Source organism: Cinclus cinclus, chromosome 13 (assembly GCF_963662255.1).
Source record: "Cinclus cinclus chromosome 13, bCinCin1.1, whole genome shotgun sequence".
Classification (NCBI taxonomy): domain Eukaryota; kingdom Metazoa; phylum Chordata; class Aves; order Passeriformes; family Cinclidae; genus Cinclus; species Cinclus cinclus.
In genome coordinates, this window is record NC_085058.1 from 19,472,856 (window position 1) to 19,500,509 (window position 27,654).

At 45.8% G+C, this 27,654-nt stretch overlaps 1 protein-coding gene across 1 annotated transcript in view; it reads right to left on the reverse strand.

Moving 5' to 3' along the window:
- The window catches only part of IGDCC4 (immunoglobulin superfamily DCC subclass member 4), an 84,341-nt gene that overhangs the window by 50,471 nt on the left and 6,216 nt on the right, over positions 1 to 27,654 (reverse strand). The window contains exon 2 of the mRNA XM_062501523.1: positions 3,707 to 4,036. Coding sequence (XP_062357507.1) covers positions 3,707 to 4,036 — 330 coding nt within the window. The remainder of the gene's footprint in view (positions 1 to 3,706; positions 4,037 to 27,654) is intronic.

Below are 27,654 nucleotides of genomic sequence, written 5' to 3' on the forward strand. Positions count from 1 at the left end.
TTCTCCCACAAACACATTCTGGATTGCTGCAGAAGTGCTGCAAAGTGAGAGGTTTTCCCACAGCCAAAGGAGATGCTTGAGGGGAAAAGGCAAACAAAGACTACGCATACTCAACATTATTTTCAACTCCTCAGCTAAGGTTTAGCTTGTGAAGCTATCCTGAGCCACAAAACCTCCCAGCCCCATTGCACTGATTATCCTGAACACCTTAATAGGCCACTCAGTAAAAATTATCCACTGCAGGTGAGAAGGTGAAGAGCATTACAGCAAATTGCCGTCAGCGACAGCCGAAGCACTGGGCTCTGCGCCTCCAGGAGTGGAGCAGGCAGCTCCCTCCCCGCTGACATGTTAAACCCAGCTGGAGCCAAGCCGTGTGTGCCAAGGCTTTTAGCCCTGAGCCCAGGGGTGACTGCAGGATGGTGAAACGCAGCACCCTCCCCCTCTCCCAGCAGCCTGATCCATGCAGGAGGCTGTGGGCTTGGAAAGGCTGCCAGCCAGCAACACTACACCCCAGGCAGAAAATGCAGTCTATGCAAGGAATTCAGCCTTCTGAAAGGGGCTCGCTGCTCTCTCCCACAGCGCTTTACCCTCAGACTCTCCGCGTGCTCGTCCTCTTTGTAACTTCTACAATTATTAGGAGATATTTCCAAGGTGGGGGCAACATCAGCCCCACTGAGATCACAGACGCCACCCAGGCCACCCTTCTCTGAACGACTCACTCCTGAACAGGCTGGGGGTGGAAGGAGAGAACGCAAAGAAAGTCGTGGGAGCAATTTGCCACGGCCCCCCAGCACAGCACAGGCACAGCCAGCACAGCGCTCCGTCTGCAGGGCCATATGGCAGCACGGGATTGCTCCTGCCCTCCACAGGAGCCAGCTCCCCACCTACCCTAAACAGCATCTAAAGCCACATCTAAAGTCATGGATTGTCCAGAGCCTGTGCATTCATCTGCAGAAATTTTTTCTGTCCAGTGTGGCTCTGCCTACAGTCCCTGGACTCCACTCACCTGTGCCTCTAATTTGCAAAATAAATATAAAATCTATAAAATAAATCCTTAGAGTATTAATAAATCCTCAAATCCCAGACACACAGGGCACCACAGAGAAGACACACTGTCTGTGTGGAGAGAGGATGATGTGAGATCCTGTGTGTTGATTCCTGCTGTGGCCTGCCCCTCCAGGTGCAGGAACACTCCAAAACCTCTCCCGTGCTCCCCGCCAGTAGCCACATGATGCTGGCCCATTGCCTCCAGCCACAGCAAGTGTCTTCATCTGACAGTCACAATTACTGTAATTTTCTACAACCTGCCTTGCACAAAATGTTTAAGCTAAATTAAAAGCTTTAACAAATCTTCATCAATGTAGTTATTAACAGGTAGAAAGCTACACCTTCCCACACCTATAATAATGCCCCTGGTACTTCCATGTGGGAACACGTGGGGCTCAGGAGAACCTGCAAACCAAATTTATCAGCCTGAGCAGCTGCTCGTTTAACAGGCACCCTCACGCATGAACCCTCACAGCCTTGCTCCTCCCCATTTGCCATGGCCACCAGTGCCATGAGGTGTGGATGGGGACCAGGCCATGGGTCCCTTGGCACACAGGGTGCAAGGGATATTGGGCAGTGAGCCATATGTTTATCAAGCAAAATGCCAACAAGCTGAACTGGACCTCGGTGGAAGGATGGAAGTCATCACACTGTCACAGCCTTCACACACCATTCAACCTTCATCAATCTAGCCTGACTGCTCTGAAAGGCCTTCTCCAGCCTCTGGGCTCACTGCTGCCTGGAGCATCCCTTCCCTCCACTGGGAAGCCCTTCTACAGAGATGCTAGAGCTGCTCTTGGGGCTGTCAGGGGGAGAAGCAGACTCCCACAAGCCTGAAACACAGCAGATGATACCAACAGCACCAAACCAGTGCTGAGCAAGGCAGGTGCTATGAATACCCAATGCTCCTACCTGTTACTGCAAGACTCAGTGGCACAGAGAGCTCCACCGTCCTGCATGGGAGCCCCATCCCAGGGAAGGAAAGGACCCACAGGTCAGAAGGACAAGCTCATGGCAGGTATAACACATCCCACCTGCTGAACAGGTTTTCTTCTACTGCCCCATCCTGATTAGCAGTCCACAGGGAAATCAGCACAAAGAATAAGCCCATCCACTCCATCCAGTTTTGGATAGACTGTGTTCAGTAGCAGAGGAAAAAAATGAAAAAACCCAAGTCTTTACAATCCTCACTTGCTCCAGCTGAATGCTAATGGAGCAAGTGCTTTTGCCCAACCCTCAGAACAAATCGAAGTGAGAGATGCATTTCATTAATCAATTCCCTCGCTGCTCCCTGCTCAGAAATGGTTATGTCAGGTGCACGTGTGCACCCTGCAAGCAGCATTTTCCCTGTGCAACTGGTAATAAAAGGAGATATATGAGTACACACAAGGAAAAAGTTCACCTGAAATTTCCCATTTCTGGGAGAAACACAGAAGGGGATGGCAAGAGGCACCACCCATGTACGCTCCTCTGGAAAAATTCAGGAGGGGAGAAAGGCAATTTAAGTCAGCCTCCCCATTTTGAGATGTCTTCACTGTTCTGACTCGTAAGACACCAAACAATAAACCCAGGACCATAAAAGAGAAACAGCCCACTGCCACTGGGCAAGAGACACAGCACACACTTCAACATAAGTCGCCCCTAAAAGGGAATAAACATATCCTAACCTAGGCTGTCTGGGACTGAGGCAGGAGCAGCTAAATAAATCCAGCTGGACTAATGACTTCCAGGACTTCCACCTCCTCCCAAACAATACCTGTTTGCAAGATCCCTGACTGCATGCTTAGCATTTTCTGAGCAGAAAAGGTGGATATGTTGCAAAGGTCAAAGATGTTCCCCTCATCTGGCAAAGCTTCATGAGCAGTTCTAGTTTCTACAACACAGTGCTCATAGACTGAAACACTCACTTGGCCATACCTGTACAGCCCTGTCTGGGGTACCAGAGCCTAAAAACATCCCAGTGTAAAGGGGGTGTCAGGACATTCTCTCTGCATCTTCACACACCTCCCCCCCCCCCCCCAACTCCCATGGTGTGATGTGCAGCTGTTTTCAGCAACATTTATACAAGTGTTACGGTATTTGCATTATTTTCTAGCCTAACCTATTTGGCAGTCAATAATAGCCTCACCTATTTATTTGCACTCACTTAAAATAGCCCCAGGAGCCAAGCCTGAATACAAAGGAATTTTATTGTCTAACTCTGTAGAGATTCAGCAGTTCAGATCTTGGAGTGTCCTTCTGGATCCAAACAAAAGCTGCCCTGAAGAGCCCTTTCTTTCATCTCTTCTATAAAAAGAGATAATCACTTCACAAGCTGCCACAGCCAGAGCCCACCACAGCCACCTCTCCAAGCACAGGGTGCTGCACTCAGGGCTCTGAAGTTCTCTGCAAAAATAAGCACTGTCTTTTGGAGAGAGGGGGGGCGGGGGGTCTTGTTTTTAATCCCTAGCTGATGGCACTTACCTGGAGAGTTACACAGGATGTTAACAGTGGGATAACAGGAAGACACCACTGCTTATTTGTGGACTATCTGCAATCCCACCTATACCAATATATTTATTTCACAGACATCTTATCTCAAGCTCCCGAGGAAACAGATTTCTGTATAAATACCAGGAGGGGAAGGAAAGAAAAGCAACAAAACCCTCAGAACACTTACTTGAAAATCTGACTGCAGCTGTTTGACTGGTGACAGTCCCTAGGGAGGTGTGAGACACGCAGGAATAATTACCCTCAGCACCAGCCCTCTCAGGATATTTACTGTCCTTTGCCACAGCCTGGGATGAGATGAAGAGCGATCCATTTGGAAGCACATGGAGATGTTCCTGCTCCACTAACGGAAACCCATTCTTCTTCCATGTGATATTGATCACTTGCTCAACGGGGGTCAGGTTACAGTCCAAAATCACCACTTGGTTTGGCTCCAGTATCACCTTTGCAGGACCAGCACTACAGCTCAGCTCCAGAGAATCCCCCTCCGACAGCCTCCCTGCAAAGAAAATACAGTGTTACAGTGGGAGTTACTTTCCTGGATTTAATAACATCCCAGTTTTACACAGCAAAGGAACCATGGCTGGAGGTACCAGGTGAAATTCAGCCCTGTTGGGTGACCAGCACAGCCCATGACTCCTGTTCACTGTACTGTTCATGCCCCATCCCTATGGCTGTACAACCTACACCACTTCTACCATTCTCAATGGGCCCAGCAGCCACCCCTGCTGTCCACACTTGTTTCCATGCTGGATTCAAGCAGAAAGCAGCTGGAAGAGGGTGAAGAGATGCCAACAGTAGGAGCAAGCACAGAAGATGCAGTAAGAGCCCCAACCTGCCACAGCTGCCCATGGCAGGCTCCCCTCTCACCTGCACATCAGAGCTTCCTCCGAGGCTGATCAACCCCCACAAGACAATTTAGTGCAAGGAAAAGTATCAAAGCTCCATGTGGTACTCCAATGCCAATGACCACAACTTAGTAAGAGCAGCTCCCCCTCTTACTGGCAGCAAGAGCTCAAGTGCAGCTGGGAAAGCAGCAGCTCTCACTGATGTTCATGTTCTGGGAAACACATTTCAAAGGAAAGACAATAAAAAATGGTTAAAAACATGACCTGCTGTCTCTGAGCATTTTATCCCATATAGGTGAATCCAGAGCGAGAATGGATGGATGCATTTTCCCCACTAGAAAAGGATATTCCAATTGTTAGCAGACAGTACCCAGCACATGCCCTTAGGCAACCTTCCTGCTGCAGCCAGAGGCCAGAGCAGTGACCAGCAACAAGCTCAGCTGAACAGATCTTGGTCTGGCCAACTTCCAAACCCACGTACTCAAGGGGGCTCCACCCCTGAAACAATGCTCAGCATTTCCTAAAAGAATATTGCCATTAATAAAATGCATTTGCCGTTAGAGTTCTCCAGAGACACTAAGTCAATGTTAGCTGGCAGCGCTGCTTCCACACACCAGCAATTTCAATCTCTGCTGTGCTCAAACCATCACCATCCACTCTTTTTATGGCTCTGCTCCAAATTATTTTGTCACTGCTCCAATCAGAAATGTTTCCTGCCTCTATAACAAGTTTATCAACACTGGATATGAACCACATGGCTCCCTGCCCGTCTCCTATCGCAGAAAGCTACAGATTAATTTTATAGGAATTCAAACACCCTATTAAACCTGCTACTACCTACTGCTGATTAAAGGGCTGCACTTTAAAAGAGTGTGTGTTAAGCATGCAATTAGGGGCAATGACACGCAAAATTACATATGCAGGGAGATGGAATTATTTCAAGGCGTGTGCTGGAAACCACAGGTGCCCTTGGAAGGAAAGGCCTAACCCTGTCCCCACGTGTGGCCAATTCAGTGCCCACGGGGACAGGAACTTGTCAGGTTTGTCACCACTGCTGCGTTGTACAATGACCACTGAGAACTTGGTGCTGGCCAGCTCTGTCTCTTCAGTGATGAGGAGGCCACACAAGAACCCTGCCTGTTGATTGCCATTGTTATGGGACAGAACAGACCCTCTTCTGTCACCTTCACTGGGACATCCAGGGCGCAATCTCCCAGCCCCCAAAGACTTCCAGCAGGATGCAGAGATGCCCATGTCACAGTCTGCACAACAGCCAGGCTCTGTACTCCATGACAAAGGGGCAGCCACTGCCAACACAGAGCTACCTGCAAGTCCTGGATTTAGGGTTTACCATCATGGATGTTTCCACCATGCTGCTATCTCACACTCTGCAGGGACAAAGCACAGGCAAAGCAGCAGACAGTGAGCTCCCAGTGTGTACACACCACAGTGGAATTCCTGGATTTGTCAGCCAGCACAGTCCTGGCAGGTCCAGTTCAGGCAAATGTCACCAAGTCTCCTCCTGTAGGACAATTCTGCCCATTCATGTCTCCTAGGGCAGATTGATCCTTTGAGGATCACAGCAAGCTACAGAGCTCAGAGATTCCCCAGGAGGATAGAAGCAGGGGAACATGAAGCTGAAAGGCTGCCCCAGATGTACTGGAAAGACACTGCCTCTGGAAGCCTTTCATACAAGACAGCAGGTACCAAAAAACCATATGAAGTAGTGAGAAATTTAGCACACCAAATACCTGTGCAGGTGACATGGACAAGCACAGGAGAGGGTTAACAGCTGGAAAAAGCTCAGCTGAGCTCAGGACAGGAGGCACACTCGGATGCTGTCATGAGAACCCTCATCCATGGAGGAGCAGTGACACAGACACTTCTCTGAAGGGATGTCCCTGTAGGAGCTGCTGCAGGCAGCATGTCACCAGGGCTCAGGCAGCCTGGGTGCACACAGCACCTCTGCAGAGGCAGGGCTGCTATGGCAAAGGCTGCGTGCAGAACTTATTCCAAAAGACCTGAAACTTTGTTGGGCAAAGTCTTCATTCTTTGCCTTTCCTTACATCTGCCATCTTTAGAAACATCTTTTGGGGAGACAGCCTGTGTATCTGTCCTGTTTTGTAGTTTCTTCAGATAGCAATTAGAATAGCATTTTGCTGAAAATACTCCTCCTCTTCCAAAGGTGAAGTGCGAGGGGACAGCCATGAATAGAGAAGGGACCTGCAGTGCAGCTGCCCACAGTAAGAAGCAATTATCAGCCTCTCAAACTTCAATTCCCTAAAAAGTCAACTCAACCTGCTTGTAGCAGGGTAAGAACAGAACATACTTTCCATCAAAGAAAAAGTATTTGCTTTCAAAAACATGTGGTGGTGTTTCTATATCCCTAAATCAACTGTCACTTTTCCCCAAAGTGCAAACCTACCTGGATCCAAGCTTCTACTTGGTTGGTCAAACATATGTGACCACCCCTCCTTGTTTATTATTTAACACAGCCTGCTGGGAAGGCCTCCAGCTGGGCAAATGAAGTTGCCACCCAACACCAGACAGCTCTGACCTGTCCTGAATCATCCAGCCCTCCTTCCTGCTCTTTTGGCCTCAAAATACTGCAAGATTTTGGTGACAAGCCATTTGCACATACAGCAAATGAGCAGCAGGGTCCAGAGTGCAGACTTGGCATTGCAAAAAGCCCCAGTATGACTTTTGTCCCAAGATGTTTAAAGAACTGCATAAGCACACCCTGATTAAGGAAAAAAATACCTTCCAGGCTCTGAAAACGTAGGAGGAGGTCTGGTTCAAAACACTACACTAAATTAGCAAGCCTGACAATGAGATAAAAGCCCCTTCAAGGGAAGGGATCAGAAGAGAGTAAAATTAGTCCAAGTGAGATCAAAGACAAATGAAATCAGGAATGTTAAGTGCTTACAGAAGCTGCTGACTACTTACAACCTCCATTCTTCATCCTACAGTGACAGAAATGGATAGGACCCTGGTTAAGCACAGAGCCATGTACTTGTGCAGCCTCCTGCTCACCTCCACTCCCTTACCTGCCAGAGGTGATGCTGTCATGAATGTAGTCAAGGTGGCTTCCAAGACAGGAGCCAGAAGAGCTTTTTGCACATCAGTCCTAGGCAGGTGTTCCAGCTACAGACCTGTGCTTTGGAGCCAAACAGCTTTTTGCTTTTGACTCCTCCTGGAAGTAGTTTCAGCTGCTGAGCTATTCCAAGGTGGGCAGTAACTGCTTTCAGATCATAAATGTAGGTACAAGTACACACTCACATGTAGAAACACATGACACACTTGTGCATTCACATACAGAGTTCTGGGGGAAATGTAGATGTATTCAAACACAGAGCATGCCCTGGAATGGAGAGCCTTTGACATAGCAAATTAAAAGCATTTTGGTCCCCTTGAAAACTGTATTTTCTGACCCAGGCTCTGCAGGGTTTTTTCACTCTCCTCCGTGTTGCTGACCCCTAGGCTACATTATGCATAAAAAGAGTCCAGGAGAAAATGTTCTTTTTCTCCCATCTATTTCCTCACTTCCATCAGCCATCCATCCACCTCCAGCATCTAGGCCCAGTGAAGTAAATTAAAAAGTCTCCTGTTGAGTGGTGTAAAAAAACAGGGCGTTTCAAATGAACAAAGGTCATCAAATCTTCAAGGCACAAAGCTGTCCTCTGCCCTCCACAGGAGCACAGCCCCTGCCAGCCTGAGTTCAGATCCAAGGCAGGCATCTGAAAATCCACATTAAACCAGCCAACAGCCCTTCCCCAGTCACACATCTCAGCGTCCAGCCAAACCCCAGTCCTATCATCTCCTCTTGCCAACATCAAAGGGAGGCAGGAATAGCCCAATGTACCACTGAGTAAAGGTGAAAAAGAACAGATTCTGTTGGGTTTTAATTTCAAATCTATAACTAAGCAGGTGAAGTGTGAGCAAGCAACACAGAAAGGTCTGACAGATTGCTGACAATGCAATTACTTGGGCAGAGGTGAGACCCTCACAGCAGTGTTTTTACATTCAGGACATGCAATACTCCAAGCCCACAGAGCTGGGAGCTGTCACTCCACGACTAAGAACAGCACAAATCCCCACCTGTATCCTTGCACACAGGGCTATTTCCCTTCCCCTCCCCTGAGGTTTAACCACTTAAATCAAGGTGGAAAAACCTAGACAAGGCAGATGTGTGTTCTGGTGAAATTTTGGCTATCAGCAGTAAACATGCCCTTGAGCTCTGCTACTCAGCACGAGCAAATAAAAGGTTACTGTTCAACAGGAGAAAAATGGCTTTGCGCAGAGGAGAAAGAGTGGTTTAGCAATTACTGTGAAAACAAAACATTCAGGCAGAAACCAAAAAGGATTCAGTGCACTGGCATATCTGTGTTTCTTTTCTAGCCCAGCTGAAATCCCCTGATCCACAACCCCTGAGTAAGGCCCATAAGACTGACAGCACATCTCCATCAATTCTATCTTCTCTTCAAGAAACTCATTCAAGCTGCGGAAAGCCAAAAACATTTAGGCACACACAGGATCCCAAGGCACAACCACTCCCACAAACCTCAGCCCACTCAACAATTCCAAAACTCAGACCTTCACTTCAAGGCAGGGGAGGCCCATCTTTAGTATAGCTGAGTGAGGCCCCCAGAGCAGCTGAAGGACATCCAGGCCAAAGCGGCCAAACCCCTGACAGCCTCCAGTGCCTTCCTGCAAAACCCCTCCAACACTCCCAGCCCAAAATAAAGAAAGCTGAGCCACGCCATACAGGACCCATTACAGCACAGGCCTTGGGAGATTAATACTTCACAGGGAGCAAAGTACAAGGGTTTCTAATCTGACACACTTCCAGAGCTGACATCACTTCTAGTTCTTGGCAGCCACAGATTTTCCTGGGGAGCTGCTGTTGTGCTGCAGGTCCCTCAGCCTGGAGCTTGGCCAGCACATTTCCTATTCCACAGACATCTGGCACTTTGAAACTGGCTTGTGCACCTTGCAGAGATCCAGCCAAAGAAAACCTTCCCAGGAGCAAGAAAATGGCTCAGGCAAAGAAAGCAGAGTGCTAGGTCATCGTGTGTGTTCTGTGGGATATCAGGTGCTAAGAGGAAAGGGATCCTCTCTCCCCTCCACATCCCACAGGAGGTGGCAGGAATTCAAACTGCATTTGAGCCTCTGCACTGTCGCCTGCCTTAATTTATGTATTTATTTTGGATGTTGAACTCATGGAACTCAACAGCACAATTAATCTTATTTAATTGGGAGGGAACAGCACTGAAGAAAAGTGAAGTTACTCCTTCCAAAGGGTTTTCCTACCTCTCAGCAAGCCAACTACTGTGCCATTGTTCTGCTTAATGTAACCTTCTGCCGATGCTCTTCAGAGGCTCTTAGAGCTGCAGAAAATCTTTACGTTCCCATTGTCTAATTCAAAGAGTGACTATACTTCAGTGTGTCCCCATTAAAGCAACACAAAGCTCTCTTTCTTCTTGGAAACTTTATGCATTGACAATTACAAGTCAATAGCTTGGTCTCAGTCTGTTTTTAGGGCAATTGCACTTGGCAAGTGGTGACCCAGAAAGAAATCTGGAGGAAGGTCTCTGACAGTCTGCGTGCTGGGTGCTCAGCAACACCAGCACTGAAAGCAGAGCCAGAGCTCTGGTGCTTGGAGCACCCCACTCCCATGATCTCTACAGAATGGGAGGCTGAAAGAGGAGCTGGACACCTAAATCCCCTTGTGCATCACTTGTTCAGCCTCCCCATAGCACAATAAAATAGAAAACATTCTTCCATTAAACTGTAAGGAGGCCTGTGAGACAGAAGGGTCAAGATCCCTGCTTAGTTACCAGATGTTACTGGAACTTTCCACCTTGTAACAGCAACAGGAATAAGAAAGTTACAGCTTCAACACCCATTAAGCCTCTCTGGAACAGAAGGCTCCTAAAACTAATCTCCAGAGCTCCCGAAAAGACCATTTTATTAACACTTGATATCCAGGCAGAGCAGAACAGTTCCAGTGCTGAGCAGTGCTCACCAGTGGGAAGCCAACCTTATCCTAATTCTGCATATAAGCAACCTGGATGGTTTATTTAATAATGCAGCATCTCCCACTGCTGCAGGACTATTTATCCAGCTGGCAGCAAGGGACTCTCAGATCATCCCCAGTCACTAAGCTGATCCCAGCCTTTCATGAGCAGCTGGGTGCCAGCCCAGCACTGCAGGCAGCAAGAGGCAGCATGTGGAGAATGTCACATTGTCCCCACGTCAAGGGGCTGGGTACGAGGCCGTGCCAAGAGCAATCCCCTCACACCCTGCACAGATCCAGCTGCAGCCATGGGGTATGTACAGTGTCCTGGTCCCTCCCCAGCTTGGGCCTGGCTGCACATTGGTGCTCCTCAAGTCCTGGCACACATCGGACTCAGGATGAACACCGCCAGAGAAAGTTGGGGCATGCAACTCTCCCCAAAGAACAGTGCTGGGCATGAGCCTCTGGCCTTTGTTCTGTTCAAATTCCCAGTTCAAAACAAAAGAGCAGAAGGGGTGGCGCAAAAGAAATGTCTAAAACACATGCAACGCTGCATTGCTGTTTATGGGCCATACCTGGAAAGAATGGTATCATCTAAAGCTATAATTACAATAAATACATGGGCTGTTTAGGCTGGGATTGAATTAATTTTCTTCACATGGGGAAGTGAATACCTTTGTGCATAAATATAACACACACCAAAGAAAAAGAACAGCTGAAATGGTCTCCATGGTAGTATTTTTGAAGATGCTCCTAATACTGAAGTCAACTGAAGGTTCATTTCAGCCACCCAAGAGCATGAAACCACCAACCCACACAGCCTGGAAACTCCAGCCTAGTAAAATGCCAACCAATTTCTAGAAAGGACTAAGTGCTCTTCTGCTTCCATAGAAGCATCAGATTTGCCCAAATATCTGTGTTTACAGATGATGCCTAACATAGGAGCAAACACCACACCAACTTTCAAGATCAAGTTCCTTTTCATTGAGATGTGTGTTATTCTGATGCATCCCCTGCAACAAATGGTCCAGAAAGATGAAACAAATCAATAGCAGTAATAATTTATTCATTGTGTTGAATTGTCAATGGCAATTATAACAGTAAAGTGCTTGACTTTCACAAAGGTTAAGCATTTGTATTTCCCCCCTCTGACCCCAGAAGGGTTTCTGAAGGCAGAGAAAGCCTAGAATTTCAAAATCTAGATTTGCTAAACTCAGCCTTTTTCAGGTCCTCTCCCCAAGGTGTCTCACAGAGGAACAGGGAGAGATATCCCCATGTAGAGCAATATAAATGTGAGCCTCCCTTGCACTGAAGGATGCTCAAAATGCCAAAGTGACTTAAACACTCAAATCCCTGAAAGCCTCTCCACAATCCCCCCACTGCCTGATCCAGGGAGGACTGAGCTGCTCCTGTGCCTTTCCCAGCCACTCCACGCCCACCACACAGAGCACTAAACCTCAGTCTGGGCTCTACAAACATCTCCAAGGCACTGTCCATCTCCTGGCCCTCATCTTTTCCTTCTTAAAAAGCCAGTGAGGAACAGCTGAGTCGATCCCTTCAGAAGCTGCTGTGAGCACAGGATGCATGGGGAACTCAGGACAGAGCCCTGGGTTTGCATTCAGAGATTTACAGTGTGGAGGCACATTAAAATTACAAGCTTGAACAAGCGCACTGGAACAATAACACATCAGAGTCCTGTAATTGGGCCCTGAAATACACTTAGTGAAAAATACAGACCAGCTGCAATGCTGGAAATGCTCCTAATGCAATCCAAGGTAATTATTGGTAACAGACCATCAAACAAGTGCATTAATATGCTCTGATCAGAGAGAGAATCAGATGGACAGTCTGGCACAGCAGCTTGTACCTGCAAATTATGTAAATTATTTGAAAGAGCAAAGCCCCAAAGCCCTAGAAACACTAACTCTAATGAAAGTTATTAAATGCTATTTTTGCTATCTGCTGGTGTTAACATCAGAAGGCCCATTTGCTGCAGTGACTGTAATTGTGCCGCTGAGGGTCCAGGCTGAATAAGCCTGAGATTTGCAGACTAAAATAACTGCGTTGGATTTGCATGATCTCACCAACACCAGTTTAAACACCTAACGACTTCCTGCATTTTTCACTGATGTTGGAAAGGCAACACAGTTACTTTGTTTTTGTGAGATACACAAGTTCCTGATTTTACTTCATCATATATATACTTTGTCTGCAAAGGGCACAGAGGAGTCAGAAAGAAGATCTCCTGTTACAACATTACCTATTTTTATACTTCAACTGTTTCAGTTTAGCATACTTTTAGGATATACTTTCATCTCTTCATGCCTGAGAAAGCTAAAAGTATGCAGTATGATACTAGCTTCAGTATCATTCCTCTTGAGAATAGTCAGTTAACCAGAAACTAATATTGCCAAATAAATACACAAAAATCATTCGCCTGTGGGCTACAGTTTTAGAGTATTTTGTAGTTCTTTCCCCCAGGTTAATGGCTTTGCATATTCCAAAGATACAAATATAAATACATTAAATGGAAAAATATTTTGTTCTGACAGTGAATACTTTATCAGTCAAGTTCTCACCACCCTAAGTATTAAAAATAAATAAATAAATAAATAAGGCAGCATACCCAATGCCAGACCTTGGGCAAAGTGGAAGAGGAATGAAACAGTGTCCCTACTCCACAAGTCTGAATCCAGCAGCCAAACTTCCCAGTTAATACATCCTCTCTACCAGACAATTGTTTGGCCTTTGTAACTCAAAATTTTACACAAAAAAATGCAGTGTAAAGCTGTGGAGCAAGCAGACAGAGCCCATCCTGCTTCTCCCTCGTTTTAAAGACCTCCAGAAACTTGGGCTATACTTCACAATTTCAAAAGAAACATACCACCTGTAATCTTATTGTCTTTTTTTTTCACACTGCAAGACAGGCACACTTTCAACTTTAATGGTGCACCCAAAGACTCATCCACCTCCAGTAAGGCAGAGGCACCTCCAGTGAATTTCATGGCCTGGTTCACTGTCCATCTTGTTTCCCAGCATGTCACACGTGTCGCATGTCACCAAGGACAGCAAGAAAGCTCGGCAGCAAAGAGGAAGAGTGTGTCACAGAGCAAGGACGCAAGCCCTTTGACTCTGCCCTTGCTTGGGTGTACGAGCCTTGCGCACGGAGTGCCAGCTCTGCCCCAGAATCCAGACTCGCCCACCCTGGCTCTCTGCAAAGGAGGCAGGAGTGACAACAGCTGCTGTAATTTATTAGTTGTGTCTGTTCCCGCTCACCAACCCTCCCTAGGACCCACCGCTCCGATCACAGCCAGACGGAAACTGCGAGTGTGACTCGAGCAGTGGGAAAAACACTGCATCATGTGTGCTTTCCCTTCACAGACTCCACTTCCAGTTGTCTTGCCTGTCATTAAAAGGAACTTACAACCTGCTGCTGAATGATGTACTGTAATCAATACAGCCACAAGATCCCCTGGAAAGGATGTGGGAGCACTACTCAGCACTGATATTTATGAGTGCAGGATCCCACAGATCAGAGCAGTCCCAACTCTCCTGAGTATTTCCACTATTTACATTGAGATCAGAAAATTAAAATTATATTTTATGCTTAATGGTTTGAACAAGACCTGTGAAGTCCTTCTCTCGGTCCCATTTACAACACAAACACCAATGACAGAGCAGCAGATGGTCAGAAACACTCCCCTAGAATATTCAGGCGATTCAACTTGAATCTGTGCCCAAATCATTTAACTTTAATGGATTCTTTCATTAACAACCAAAGAAAGGGAATATGGTTGCCAGGACATTAAAATCACTTTTTCAATTATACTGTTATAAAATCGAACAAATTAGCTGTAATTCTTAGCTGAAGCTTAAATGGAAGCACGACTTTATGAAAGAAATTAAAATTGATTTGGATTAGTGGGCATCAAGGGCTTTTTAAAAATTAACAAGATTCTTATGACTTCATAGCATCGATGGATTAGCTGGAGGTTCCACTGCCCTGTGCTTGCTACCTGCCAAAGCATGGCAGCTGGCTTCACAGCATTCGTTACAGGGGGTTTAATTAGACTGAGGGGAGAGAACGCAAGGATTGAAGCTGGAAACAAAGTTCTAGAGAAGCTGGGGGATGTCTGAATTCACCTTTTGGACCCAGCCCAGCAGGGTCTTGGCAAAACTCAGGGAAATCATAACCTCTAAGCTTTAGCAGGACAAGGTGTACATTGTTTAGCTCAGGATGGCCTTGCAAAACTGTACTGGATACTTCACAAACACAAAAAACCAAAACTCAAGCCCAAGATGTCTGCTGTATAGAACACACAACTTTAATGCAGGCTACTGAAAAAAGAGAAAAGAAAAAAAAAAAAAGATCCAACATATCACAAAAACCCAAAACAGATAAGGATTAACAATGGGAGCAGTGGAAAGAGTAATTCATAAAGGAAACAAGAACTGTAACAGGGGTCACATGCAAGTTACCTACAACACAGAGCAATGGGGTCACACTAGGAAGAAAAATGTCCTTTATAGCGTATAATATGAACTTAATGAAAGAGATCTTCACTGAACACAACTTGCATTGATCCTAAAGGCCAGGAACCCTAAGATGTACTTTAGAGAGCCATCCCCCTGCCAGGGAAGGGAGTGATTTGGAACTGTTGCCCAGAAAAAAGAGACTGAAACCAAGCTGGAGACTTTTATAACTGCACTGGACAAAGCCTTTAAAAATTATTTATTTAAAAAAAAGAAAGAAAATAAAAGAAAAAAAGGCACTAGTGGGAACAATCCTGTTTTGACCTCTGCAAGCTGGACAGGATGTTCCAGTGCTCAGGCTCCACCCCAAACAGCTCCAGGATGATGCACTGCTGAGAGCACCTGCCAGCTGGCACAACTGGCCTCTCTGTAAGGTAAATGCAGCAGAACATTTCAAAACCATTTTCATGAAATCTTGCAACACAAAGCACTTTAGATGACTCCCCTTTACGAGTCAGCATTTCATATTTAGTTATTTCTGCTCTTTATTGCAACACAGCGGGTGGCAATTTACATCAGTAAAAGCTAGCTGGAAATGTTAATCTTTCTTTGGACAATCCTGAATATTACTGCTTTGCCATAATCTTACTGGTTTGTCACCCTGTATCTGGCTTTCAGATATGCCACAGAATAATGTTCTCCAATAAATCAAGAAGATCTTTACCCTTTGAACCAAGCTTTGAATTGTAATCACTGTGGGTCTCTGTGTGCTTGTTAGCAGGTCTTATATTTAAGAAAACAGAAGAACACATTTTAATCCCGAACCTTTCAAGATCCATGTGTCTTTGAGTTCTTCTAACGATTTAAAAATCAGGGCACCCTCTGGTTTTCTGTTAGAACTAATGGCAAGATTTGGCCTAGTAGGGTGGCAACTACACACACATAACACACACAACCAAGACCTTTATCTCATCTAGGGGAGGGATCTGAAAAGCCTGGAGTTGGTTAGAAAGAAGACCCCTGGATGAGACTGTCACTGACAGTGATCCCTTTGCAAGCAAAGCAGAATGGGCTTCTGCAAACCAAAGTTTTAGGCTGAAGGTGACTTTTACTTTTGCACCACTGCAATGGCACAAGAGCAGGCACATCAAACTCAGGTGCTTCTACTGAATGGCAGCAAATGCCAGGGTAGGGAACAGTAATTTCCAACCAGGAGCATAGGAACTTCCTGACCCAAACTGCCTGACCCAACCAAGCAGCACAGACAGCGTCTGTACCTCTGAAATCTGGGCTCCAGGCTCACATTACCCTCATGAAGGAGCAGGTAGAGGAACTGGCACTTCTCACCACACTGTAAGCACCAGCACCTCTGTCCATCAACTGTGGGTTAGAAGCACCTACAGGGACTTCTGAACATCCATTTTGACGTGTCTATGAGTAGAAGCTTATTATTATCATAATTATTAGTAACAATTATACAACTATTATATATGTTAATATATGTCAACAGAATAAGAATATTAATATATTCTCTACAGGGTATTTCACAGAATTAATGAGATCTCATAATGAGCCTAACCTCTCTGACATCTTGCTGATACTTATTTCTAAGCAAGCTACTAAATTCAGTGTGCATCTGCTCTAGCATTGAACTAGCTTGCAACTCAACTAGATACCCATAGGTGAAAAGGACCTGAATGCTGATGAAGGGAAGTTTCTGCCTTGCTGGGGGCAGCGATGGAAGGGGCAGATGTACATTTACTCCTGCTGCCTTTATTATCAATCTGGTTCCCTCTACTACAGGCAGCTCTGAGCAGCCAAGTCTTAAACCACCCCAGCTCCTGCTGCAGTGAATAGCAGTGATCACCAAGAGATCTTTGACATTGACACATCAATTCAAGCACATCACAGGGCTGTCTTTATCTCCAGTCCCAACTCCTGCCCAAGACCTTCAAAGTGAACTCCAGCAAGGCTGAGACTGCTACTCACAACACTGTTTTTCTTGGTCTTAGCTGGCACACAGGGCTTCCCACCCTGACACCTTCCCAGCATACTCAGGTGCCACAGAGAGGGAAGTAAGCACTCTCCCATGCACTGGGAAAGAAACCACAGTGCAGTCCTACAGCCACTGAAATGCCCTCAGCATCCTCAGAGCCAGACACAGTGTCACACCCAGGGGCACACAAGGCACCTCTTGTGTTCATTTGCATCCTACCTCTTGTACAATTGAGATTAGGTAACTCATTTCAGCACCAGATCCTAAAAGCCCTAATTCTCTGGTAGTGAATTCAGCAGCAAAATTCCCACAGAGAGGAGGATTTAGCCCCTGAGAAGTCCAAAACAAAAGCAGCATCTGTGACTCACCCATGAGACCCACAGCAACAACAGTGTAAAAATTACATTCACATGGACTTGATGCTACTTGTGGAAAACAACTTTGGAGCCCTTCTGCTGGCAGACCCCATCTCTGAACACTCTTCTTCCCCTCTTTTGTTCTTTATAGGATATTTGCATGGAAACAAGAGCCCCGTCTCTCAGCTGCTCATCTCGTCCTGCTGTCTGCCCTTCCTTAACAGAAGACAGACTTTCCAGAGAGGCTGTTTTCAGGCAAATAGCCTGGAATGACAGAAGAACAGAGCACATGAGCACCTCCCAAAGCCAGAGTGCCAGTCCCAAGTCAGGGGTACCCCCTGTGCACAGACAACCTCTCACCCTTTTGGTGATGAAAGCTGCTGGGTACACAGGAAGTTTACTGCGAGACTTTCAGAGCATCTTCCATGGAAAACAAGCCTCTTACTTCAAGACCATACTGATAAGATCCAGTTGTGTGGGATGCAACATCGATCACCAGCCAGGAAAAGCCCTGCTAGCCCAAGGTACCCCCAAACTCAGTATTGACATGTGGCACCATTAATATGAGACTCAGACTCCTTAAAAAAAAAAAAAAAAAACAAACAACCCAACACTTACAGCAGGTTCAGATTCTGCTCTTGCTCCTGAATCTTCCTGTAATTTTTGCTCTTTTGTAACCATATTATTGTTGTTCCAGTGGAGCTGGCTATGTGGAAAGTCTAATCAAAGGAGGGGAGAGAAGCTGACAGTGACCTGCTCCATGTATCTAACTCGGAGTGTGAGCCAGACAGCGCTGTCAAAGGGCAAAGAATACTCTCTGGAAACAAAACCTCTTTGTTCCTCTAATTTTGTTCCAGTTAAGTCAGTTCAGCTGTTCCATATAACCAGTCAAAAACATTCAGCATTTCCCAAAGTATTTTAAGACTTCAAAGTTGTAGGTTTTATTTTGACAGTTTTAAAGCGCGTAGCTTTTTTTTTTCCTTTACAGATTTTTTTTGCATTAAAAACAAGGCTGTTTAATAAATTAAGCTTTACAACAACTGCTGCCTCTCTGCTTTTATCATGGCTTCAATTAAAATATTGTTTCTTGCAGACAGCTAAAGACTTCTGAGAAAAGAAAAGAGGGTGTTTCACTGAGAATGTTTTCAATACACTCAATTTGTTAAAACTTGTGATTAAAACCCAACTCGAACTAGGGCAGGCTCAAAACCAGGCGGGTTTAAAGCTGTCCAAATTGCTGATATGAAATCAAAACTTCAGAGCCTCAAATGAGCATACCTAAAAAGTAAATTCTTCAACACTCAAAAATGGAGTATTTAGGGAAAAGTGACCTCTCCAACATTTACTGATAAGGAATATGTAGGAAAAACACTGTTTAGAGTAGTGGCTGGCAGCTCAGCAGACAGCAGTTCATCAGGAGCAGGCTGCTCCAGAACAAAACATTTCTACATAACTCAGGCAACAGATCTGACCTTTTCATCTACAAAAAACAGCCCACCACTGAACTCATTACTGGGGGAGATCTGCCCCTCAAACCCATTTTTTTTTCATAGTCTCAGGGCCAAACCTGCTCCAACACCGATTGCCTCCTGTCAGGAAAGTGCTGGAACAGCTCAGGGACAAGACCTGTGCTGAAACCAAAGCTGTCTGAACTCTCCCCACGTAACCTGAGCTTCACACACCCGCGCTGACATTGGCACCACACTGAACGGGAGCCAGGCAAGCAAACGAAGGACTCATGTCTTCAAAAGCAAACAAAAGAGGGTTATAAAAACTAATTAGCTGTTTGTGCTCGCTGCTGCTCTTTGCAAAGCTGTAACCACAGCGAGTACATCTCTGAGAGCTTCTCAACAGCAGCTCTGGGAAGGCCCGGGCTGGGACAGCCTCACAGTGCCAGCAGCAAAGGCCCTAATCCCACAGTTTTGAGGTCAAAGCTCCCCTCGCACAGTTCTCAGTACAGCCCACAACCAGCTGTGTCAGCACAACTGAGAAAGCAGGATCAAGCAGCCGTGGGGACGAAGCTTTTAAGCCTGTGATGCTGCCAAATGCTTCGTATCACAGCCCTGCCTATTTGCATTTCTGCCTTGGGCCCCATCTGTAGCTTCCCATCCATGTAAAAGCTGTCCCCAGGGAGAAGAAAGGCTACTGTCCATTTGTTCAACACATCTCAAGTGCATCCAGCTTCAAATGAAATAGGTGGTAAAACCCTTTGCCGTGCAGTTCTGACTCTCTTGTTGTCCAGGGGCAGTGGAGGCCAGAAATGGAAGTAGCTGGCTCGGTGGCTTTGATCAGTCAGCACCAGGCACCAGTGCAGCTCCCAAGCCCTCCCAAACTTCCATGCCAGCACCACATCCTCACCATCAGAATCATACACACACACCTCTTAATTCTCTCCTCAACTTCCTCTTCAGATAAAGGATCCTACAAAGTAGGTCTCCAAATGCAGTATCAGTTAAATCACTTTGCAATAACACACAGGAATATCTTTAAAATATGGTTACATCAAGAAGTCTTAATGAGCCATATTTTTAGCCCAGGAAAAACCTGAAAACCAGCAGAGACACACTGCAGCACTAAAACTATGTCACTGTAAAGCTATTTCATTACAAGCCATGGCTCTCTTTGCACAGATAATTTCTTCCAAGAGCCCAACTAAGCTGCTGTCAGGCACATGTGTAGAGCAGCCAGAAATAAGCCTAATAATACCAGGCAAAAGTTGAGAACCAGGAGAAAGAAAGGAATAAACACAGGAGATGGGTTCCTTTCAACACATGTGTCTCAGCAGAGTCACTGCAATGACTGGGTGCTGGAGGAGGGCCAGGGCACCATGCATGCATCTGTCAGGGATCCCACCCAGGCTCCAGACAGGCATTCTCACACACGGGAGCTGCAAAGCTGGAGAAAGCAGGAGCTGCAGCTGAGACCACCCAGCCTCTCGTGCCTCACACTCACTACCTGCAGTGACAAAGTGACTGACGCAGCCACAGCTGGCAGAGCTGCACAAGGGAGCACAAACTGTCCTCCCACAGCCATTTGCAACATCATCAACATCCAGAGGTAACAACATGTAGAAGACAGAGGCAGGCAAGGCATCTGGCACCCCAACTTGCTCAAGCTTCATGTGAGAAGCAAGGAGTAGATGAGGTACAAACAGGATCCAGACATGACAGTGGCAGGCACTCAGAGGACATTTCTGCTCATGCCCAAGGGTTTGAAGAGTTCAGCAGCACCCACAGCAGCTTACTCCCAATGCCCCTGGCCTGAACACTGCATTGTCTGTGCAGGGAGTCCTGCAGGGCTTGTGAGCTCAGACAGGGCCTCAGAGAGGCACAGACACAGCCCCCATCATCCACAGTTCTAGGGAGAATGAATCGCTCTCTTGCTCCCTCTAAAGAGAAAACAAGCCACAGAGATACCCAAATGCTGGTGGAGTGACATCCTGTCTAACTCAGAGGGACAATGTGAGGCTCTCAGGCTCTAGAGAGAAACTCTGAATTGCTTTTCTGGAAGAAAGCCGGGGTAAGGGAATACACTCCTTATGTCCTTAACATGAGGAAAAAAAGAATCAAAAATGGGCTTCTCCTCTGAATCAGCTCCAAAGCTATGTCAGAAATGCCACGTTATTTCCCAGCTGCCCAAACCACTCCTATTTGTTACAGAATAATAAAGCCATTACTACTGAGCAATCACACTATTACACTGTTGTTTTACATGGCTATAATTTAACAGTTCCTCACTGTTTGCTTTAGAAAATCTATTCTTGAAAGGTCTATAAAATTATGAACTCTTGCTCCAGTTTGAAAACATAGGCACAAGCAAAGATCTCTGTTTTCTAATAAATCACATACTCCTACTAGTAAACACCAGCTTATAAGAAACATCTTTTGTTTACTGAAAGTAAATAGCATGTGGACATTTTAAACAAAAAGAAGGTGGGAGGCGGAGGGGGACAGACAGATTATGTTTTTCACTTTCATTTTGCCTTGTGTCTAAACAAACAGTTCCTAACAGCTTTGTTTTCCAAACCAACTTTCTCCCAGCTGCTATCTGGAACCACAGAAAGGGAAAGCAATACTCAAGATGTACAAGGATTACTTGACTTTGCACACTCGTTTTACTCAGCAATCAGTGGTCTGGCTACACAAGTCTCAGGGAGGGTTGCTAGGAATAAGCAGGAGCATTGGAGAGACTGGTTGGCTTCACAACAGATCAGTACTGGGAGTGTTCACTCAGACCCTCACACCACGCCAGGGGGAACCAGCATTTTGCCAAGCTTTTGTGACAGATCCCAATTTTGTCACAGGAACTGATCCGCTGCCTTTCACTGAGCCACAGCCACACAGAAACTTGGAAGATGACTTGGATGGTCAGAAAAAAAGAGCACTTACAGACCCCTCAGGAACAGCTACCTGTAGCATCTGAAAACAAACTATCACCCTGATCCTTTTTAGCCATGGTTTTTACTGTTTCCATAAGGTACAGGAAGCACAGAGATACTGACCCAAAAACACACAAGAAATTATACCGGGATGGAGTACACTTTAATGTTTCTGAATTTTTCATCATTTTCAAGATCAAATATATTAATCATCAAAGATCTTTCTCATCCCTCTGCCTTCAACTGATGATCAAGGCACCAAATATTCCCACATTCCTTTTTCTTGCCTTCTTGCTACAGTTTAATGTTACTTAGACCACGACTACCTCACAAGTTCCTTGACCACAAGAGACACAGCAACACCTCCCTAAAGTTGCAGGGTGGGAATAGCTAGAGTTAATATTTTCACTCAAACAGCAGAAGATTCCTTATATCCAAGCATAAATACAGAGACATGACTCTAAGAGAGTCTCAGAAATTATGTGCAAATACCTGGCTCTATCACAGCTCTCACATGCCACTGAAACTTGCTATATTTAACCCACCACTTTCTTAATTGCACATCATGACATAGCAGAACAGCCCCTTCATAGACAATGGTCCAGCCCCTTCTGAGCTGCACCTTCATGAACACTACCCAAAAAAGGCTTTTGAAGGGCCTCAGATGGAGTCCAGAACCCGGTAACTTCTCACTTACACCTCATTTACCCCATCCAGGTCTTTCAGGAAAGCACCTGTTCAGCTGGGAATGTGCAGCAGCCCAAGCCAGCCTGCACTGTGGGAAGCAAACCCTCTGCATGAGCCCTTTCACAAGGCCTTTTTCTCCCACTGCTGCACAGCTGCCACAAAAGCAAAGTCCCCCTGACAGCACATGGATTTTACTGCTACTCACAGTGCAAATGAGATAATTAGGTCAAAAATCTTCAAAAGCCCTGCCACTGCTGTGGGTAATGAGATTCTGCAGTTCACCTGAAAATAAAAATGGAAGGAGAAGGGCAGGTAAACCTCCTTCTCTACCAATAGCCTGAAATCTAGCTGTGAAGCCATCCAGGAAACAGCTTAATCCAGCTTCCATCAAGAAGAGGTCCTTCCTAGCAGCTGTGAAGTCAATGCATAAATACAACTCATAAAAAAAGGAACAGTCATACAGGAAAACAATGGGCACAACAGATTTGCCAATAGAACACAAGGTACAAGCAGCCAAACTGCCACATTTTAATCAGTGACATCCCTCTTATCTTGCAGTGTGATGGCTTTCTCCTTGCAGAAAGAGACCAGATCACTTCTTTGTTCTTACCTGAAATACCGTCTTCAAAGAAAAGGGGCAAAGAACCCTTCTGCTGGGGTGTCACTTCAGTGACAACCCAAGACACACGCACTACTCAGACTGATCTGAAAGATTTCACAACAAACATAATCCCCTGGCATGTATTTAGAACTGTTTATTGTACAATTCTGTCTTCTAAAGTTAAGCAAAGAGCCTCTCTTGTTTGCTCTTGATAGGCTGGGGTTCAAGTCTGGAGTGTGTCTTCAGGGCAGGGTGTAAAGTGCCATAATGCAGAGCAGCTACAGAATGTCAAAGAACAGCTCTGGTTTCAATCCTATCAAGCACACAAGGAAAGAGACATATAGATCCTCTTCCTGCTCCTTGTGCTTTCCAGCTCTCTCCAAACAGCCAACCTGCCCTGCAGAGCCCCTGCAGAAAGGCCTGGATATGCAGCTTCTCACTCAGAGAGGACAAGAACCAACCTTCTCATGCTGCATAGGAAGAAAGTCATCTACTCCCAAGAAGAAAAGTCAGGCTCGTCAAATTCCTGCCAATTCTCCTGCATTTCCCAGGTAATTGCACAAACCATGAATTAATAAGAAATAATGAGCCAGCACACAGGGGGAGAGAAGACAATTCAGAACAGCAACGAAGAGAACTAATGGAAAAGTACATTTTAATAGCTCAGTGCAGACAGCTGTCACTGCAAGCCTGCATCACCCAAGAGAGGTGTCGCTTCCCTGGGAGGACACAAGGACACACACGTCACCCACGCAGCACAGGAACAGGGCACAAGGCAAAGGTGAGGGAGACTTAGGGCAGGAGTTAATTTTGCAGAGAACAGACAGCGTGGGAAGTCCTGACAAAGCACCAGCCCAGGGATGACCTTGTCACCACCCGCCACGTGTCCTTCGGGAAGTCACAAAACCCATCTGGGCTTCACTGCCTGGCTACAGCTGCAGTGTCTGACACCAGCTCCCTCCATGGGCATGGGCCACCCCTGCATTATCTGGACCTGCTCTGCTTCTTTCTGTTATCACCTAACCCCACAGGTATGTTATCAATGCAGCCAGCCAGCCTTGCTGGGACAATAGCAGATAAAAGGGCAGGTTTGACAGAGAAAATAATAAAATGGGAGATGATAAACTGTTAAGTCAAAGGGGTGCTCATAGCTAGACATGAATGGTCTTGCCAAGGACTTGACCACCTTGGGATTTTTAATCCTCCTTGTTTAACTTCTTAACTAGTCCTGTTTGAAAATCCTGGTTGTGATCTGGAAACTCAGTTATCACTGAAAGAGCGAAGTGACCTCTTACAGCTCTGGGACTGTGTTAGGAAAAATAGCAACATTACAGCCATATCTGTGGCAGGTGAAGGTGGAGGAAAAAAAAGAGCAGTACAAACCTTTGAACATGGTTAGGACAGAGGGTCAGAATGGGTGGAAATCTGCCCTCCCATTTCCAAACTTAAACTTACATCTATCATAACAACAGGAGGTAAATATATTTCACAATCTATTTTAAAAATGCCTCACACCTACTTGGCTGTTTAATTTTCCAGTATCTAGAGTGCATTTACCCATTGTCAATGCAAGTTTCTCTTTAGAGCACATAAATCTTTCTGTTTTCCAAAGCTGCAGCCAGCTGAAACCTGACAGTTTGAGGACAAAGCAGTAAAAGGTCTGGGTCTGCTTCCAAATGGTGAAGGACACGCTTTCGACACACGGTATCTGAGCAGCAGAATTCCTGCAGGGACTGTCACACCACTTTGGGGCCCTCCTGGATCAATGGGGGTCCAGGCTCGGATGTGATGCCTCTCCCTGGCTGTCTCTGGGATTCTGCTTATCTCACCAAAACACATCTAAAAACAACACCTGGACTTACACTGAGATTCCAACAAAAACACCTCAGATCACTGACTTTTCTGTACAGTGAGGAGAGTTTTGCCTCTGCGCATCTGACTGCTAGGTGAGCACTGTAAATGGCAGCTGCTCTGGACCAAGGAATCCAACCTCATTTATTACTAAAACCAGATTTATTTCCATTAATCTAGACTAATTACTGCTATTCCTCCTTTAATAAGGTCTGTTGTGCCTCAGCACGTAACACCAGCACAGGAGAAATCCTCATGTTCATAACCAGGCAACTTTGGGCCACTCTGAATAACTCCTTCTCTACTGTTAGAAACAAACAATGAGAATGATGTCTCTTCCAGAGAGCCAGTTTTATTTCTGGGAATGTTGTGTGATCATTCTCACGTTCAGGTCAACAACAGCCTTGCAAAAGCTCCTTTATCCAACTTTTACTACTGTTGAGCAGGGATTAACATTAATTGAGCCCAGCCTGTATTAGCCAAGGATTATTTGTTAGTCACCAGCCTATAATCACTTGCATTTTCCAGCAGAAACCTTTACATCGCTCAGATAACTTGCAGAATAATCCCAGTCACCTTTTTAATGAAATCTATATAAAAACACACATCCACATCACTGTCTTCCTCCTTCCAAAAGACACAATTAGTTAATGTTAGAAAATGCTATAAAAATTAGTTCCGTCAAATTTGCAGTCCAACAAGTTTCTGGTGAGAAGAAAATACTCCCTATGAGGGCAGCATTTTTAAAAATCTCACAAACTTTAAAATACACAAAAATGTATTCAGGAATTTTCATTTACAGGCCTGCACATACCACATACCAAATACCAACGTAGCCTTTCTGCTTAAAATCCAAATGGAAGTTACACAGATGTGCCCCATCCTGATGCTTCCTCTGGTTTCCTGCATGTGAGCATTGGCTTCAACACCCCAAATCTGACTCAGCAACAGCTTGGCTGCTCCACAAAGAGACACTCCTGGAGCTGAAGGTTTCTTTACTTTTCCCTTGGCTGGCTCTGATCCCATCACGTCTGGAAAGCCACATCAAGCACTGGTTGTCGGAGCTGAATGGCAGCTCTGCACTGAGCTAGGGGGAACTGGTGCCCTAGGGATCTGCACGGTCCAGATCCAAGAAGTCAAGCTCTGAACTGAAGCAGTAAAAGACTTCCCCAGCTGAGTAAGCCCCTGACTGCTGAGAAAAGCAGGGCTTACTACTGTTACTATAGAAGGCTGAGATTATGGATGGAAAACAGGTGAAAGACTTGAGGACCTGTGTGTACTCAGCTCAGAATCTTTACTGAGGTTATCAGGAAATTTGGTGAGTGTACACATCCTCACAGGAGGTTCTTCATACCAGTACCTGTCTTCACACACTCCTATAAACCCCAGCTGGGTGAACTCAAACTGAAGGTGCACATCACCAAGCAAGGATGTCAAACCAGCCTCCCGATGGGTTGTGATGGACAAGCACCCACAGCAAATGTTCAAGTCAGAAGTGGGTGTTGCTTTTTAAGAGATGCTCTTTTTCAAGCACAATCATTAAACCTGGAACAAGAAACATCTCAGCTTCCCACAGTACACAAGAAGGCAGCACAATATACTGCTTGCCTTGAACATACTGAACTATCCCAAGTGCCTTCACTGGTGTAAAAAACAAAGAATGATCTGACAGCTCAGCCTCGTGCCTGGATGCTGAAGTGTTGCTGAAGCCTTTCACCCCTCACTTAACTCCTCTGCTGCTAAACAGCAAATCCTGGCAGCAGCCACAAGCACAAAGTAAATGGGAAGCTCTTCTCTGCCAGCAGCTGGGAGAAACTTCCATCTCTCCCCACTTTGCAAGTAAAGAAAAAACTCCAGAATAGTACTTGTGGTAATGCTGCTCGCCAGATTTTCCACTGACAGACTCTTGAGGAAAGCCTCCAGATAGAAGTCCGCTCCTATGGACCCTCTTCAAGTGGATGACTTTTGACTTTGGGAACGTATGGTTCATCTTCCTGAGGAACGGTTCCTTTTGTTTTCAGTACAGAGAAAAAGAATACAAAGGAGAAGAGAGAAAAGTTGCATTTACTATGACCTAGGGAACACAGAGCTAAATAAATTAGATCAATATTTTGATTTCTCTGACAAAAGCCGCAATCAGCACTGACACAAACAACTGGTTTGCAAGCTGGGGGGGCAGGAGGGGTAAATCCAACCAGAGTTTCAAGATACTTATCCTTCCATCACAACAATTGCCACCAATGACAGTAATTTACATGGCTAATAGGCAGCATTATGTTTACAAAACCATTCTTGGGAGGGAAAAATCTAAACAATTTTTGCCAACCCAGCAAAGAAGCTGGTGTTGGATCAGATCCTGGGATTCTTTTCCCCCTTCTATCTTATCTGAGGGTATTTTGCCAAGATGCCTTGCTATGGAACAACATAAAGTGCCTTCAGAAGTGTCTTCGCAAGCCACACAGATCCATGGAGGATATGAGCACCCTCCTGTCACAGCCTGAATTCTCCACCAGCAAGGCTGCCCTAGCCTCAATAACAACGGGGAATACCTATCAAGCAGAAAAACAATGGAGCCAAGCCAGCAACCCCAGCTGCTCCTCCCCACACCACACTCCATACCCCTCTGCTGAAGGTAACCTCCAATGAGCCCCTTATCTCCCACACAGCGGCAGGTCCCATCCCCAAACCACACACTGACCCCCCTGACATCAGCCTGAACACTTGTTAATTCTCTGCCCTCTGCAGTCCTTGGTTTGGTTTGGTTTTTCTTTCCATACAAAGCTCCCTGTCCCCTTGTTACAAGCTCTTCCAAGGCTTCGCCACAGACAGACAGACAGACAGGTGGGACTGCCAGGGCACAGAAATGGCTCAGTCCCTCCGGGTCTGTGTAATTAGGAGGAGTATGCTCATC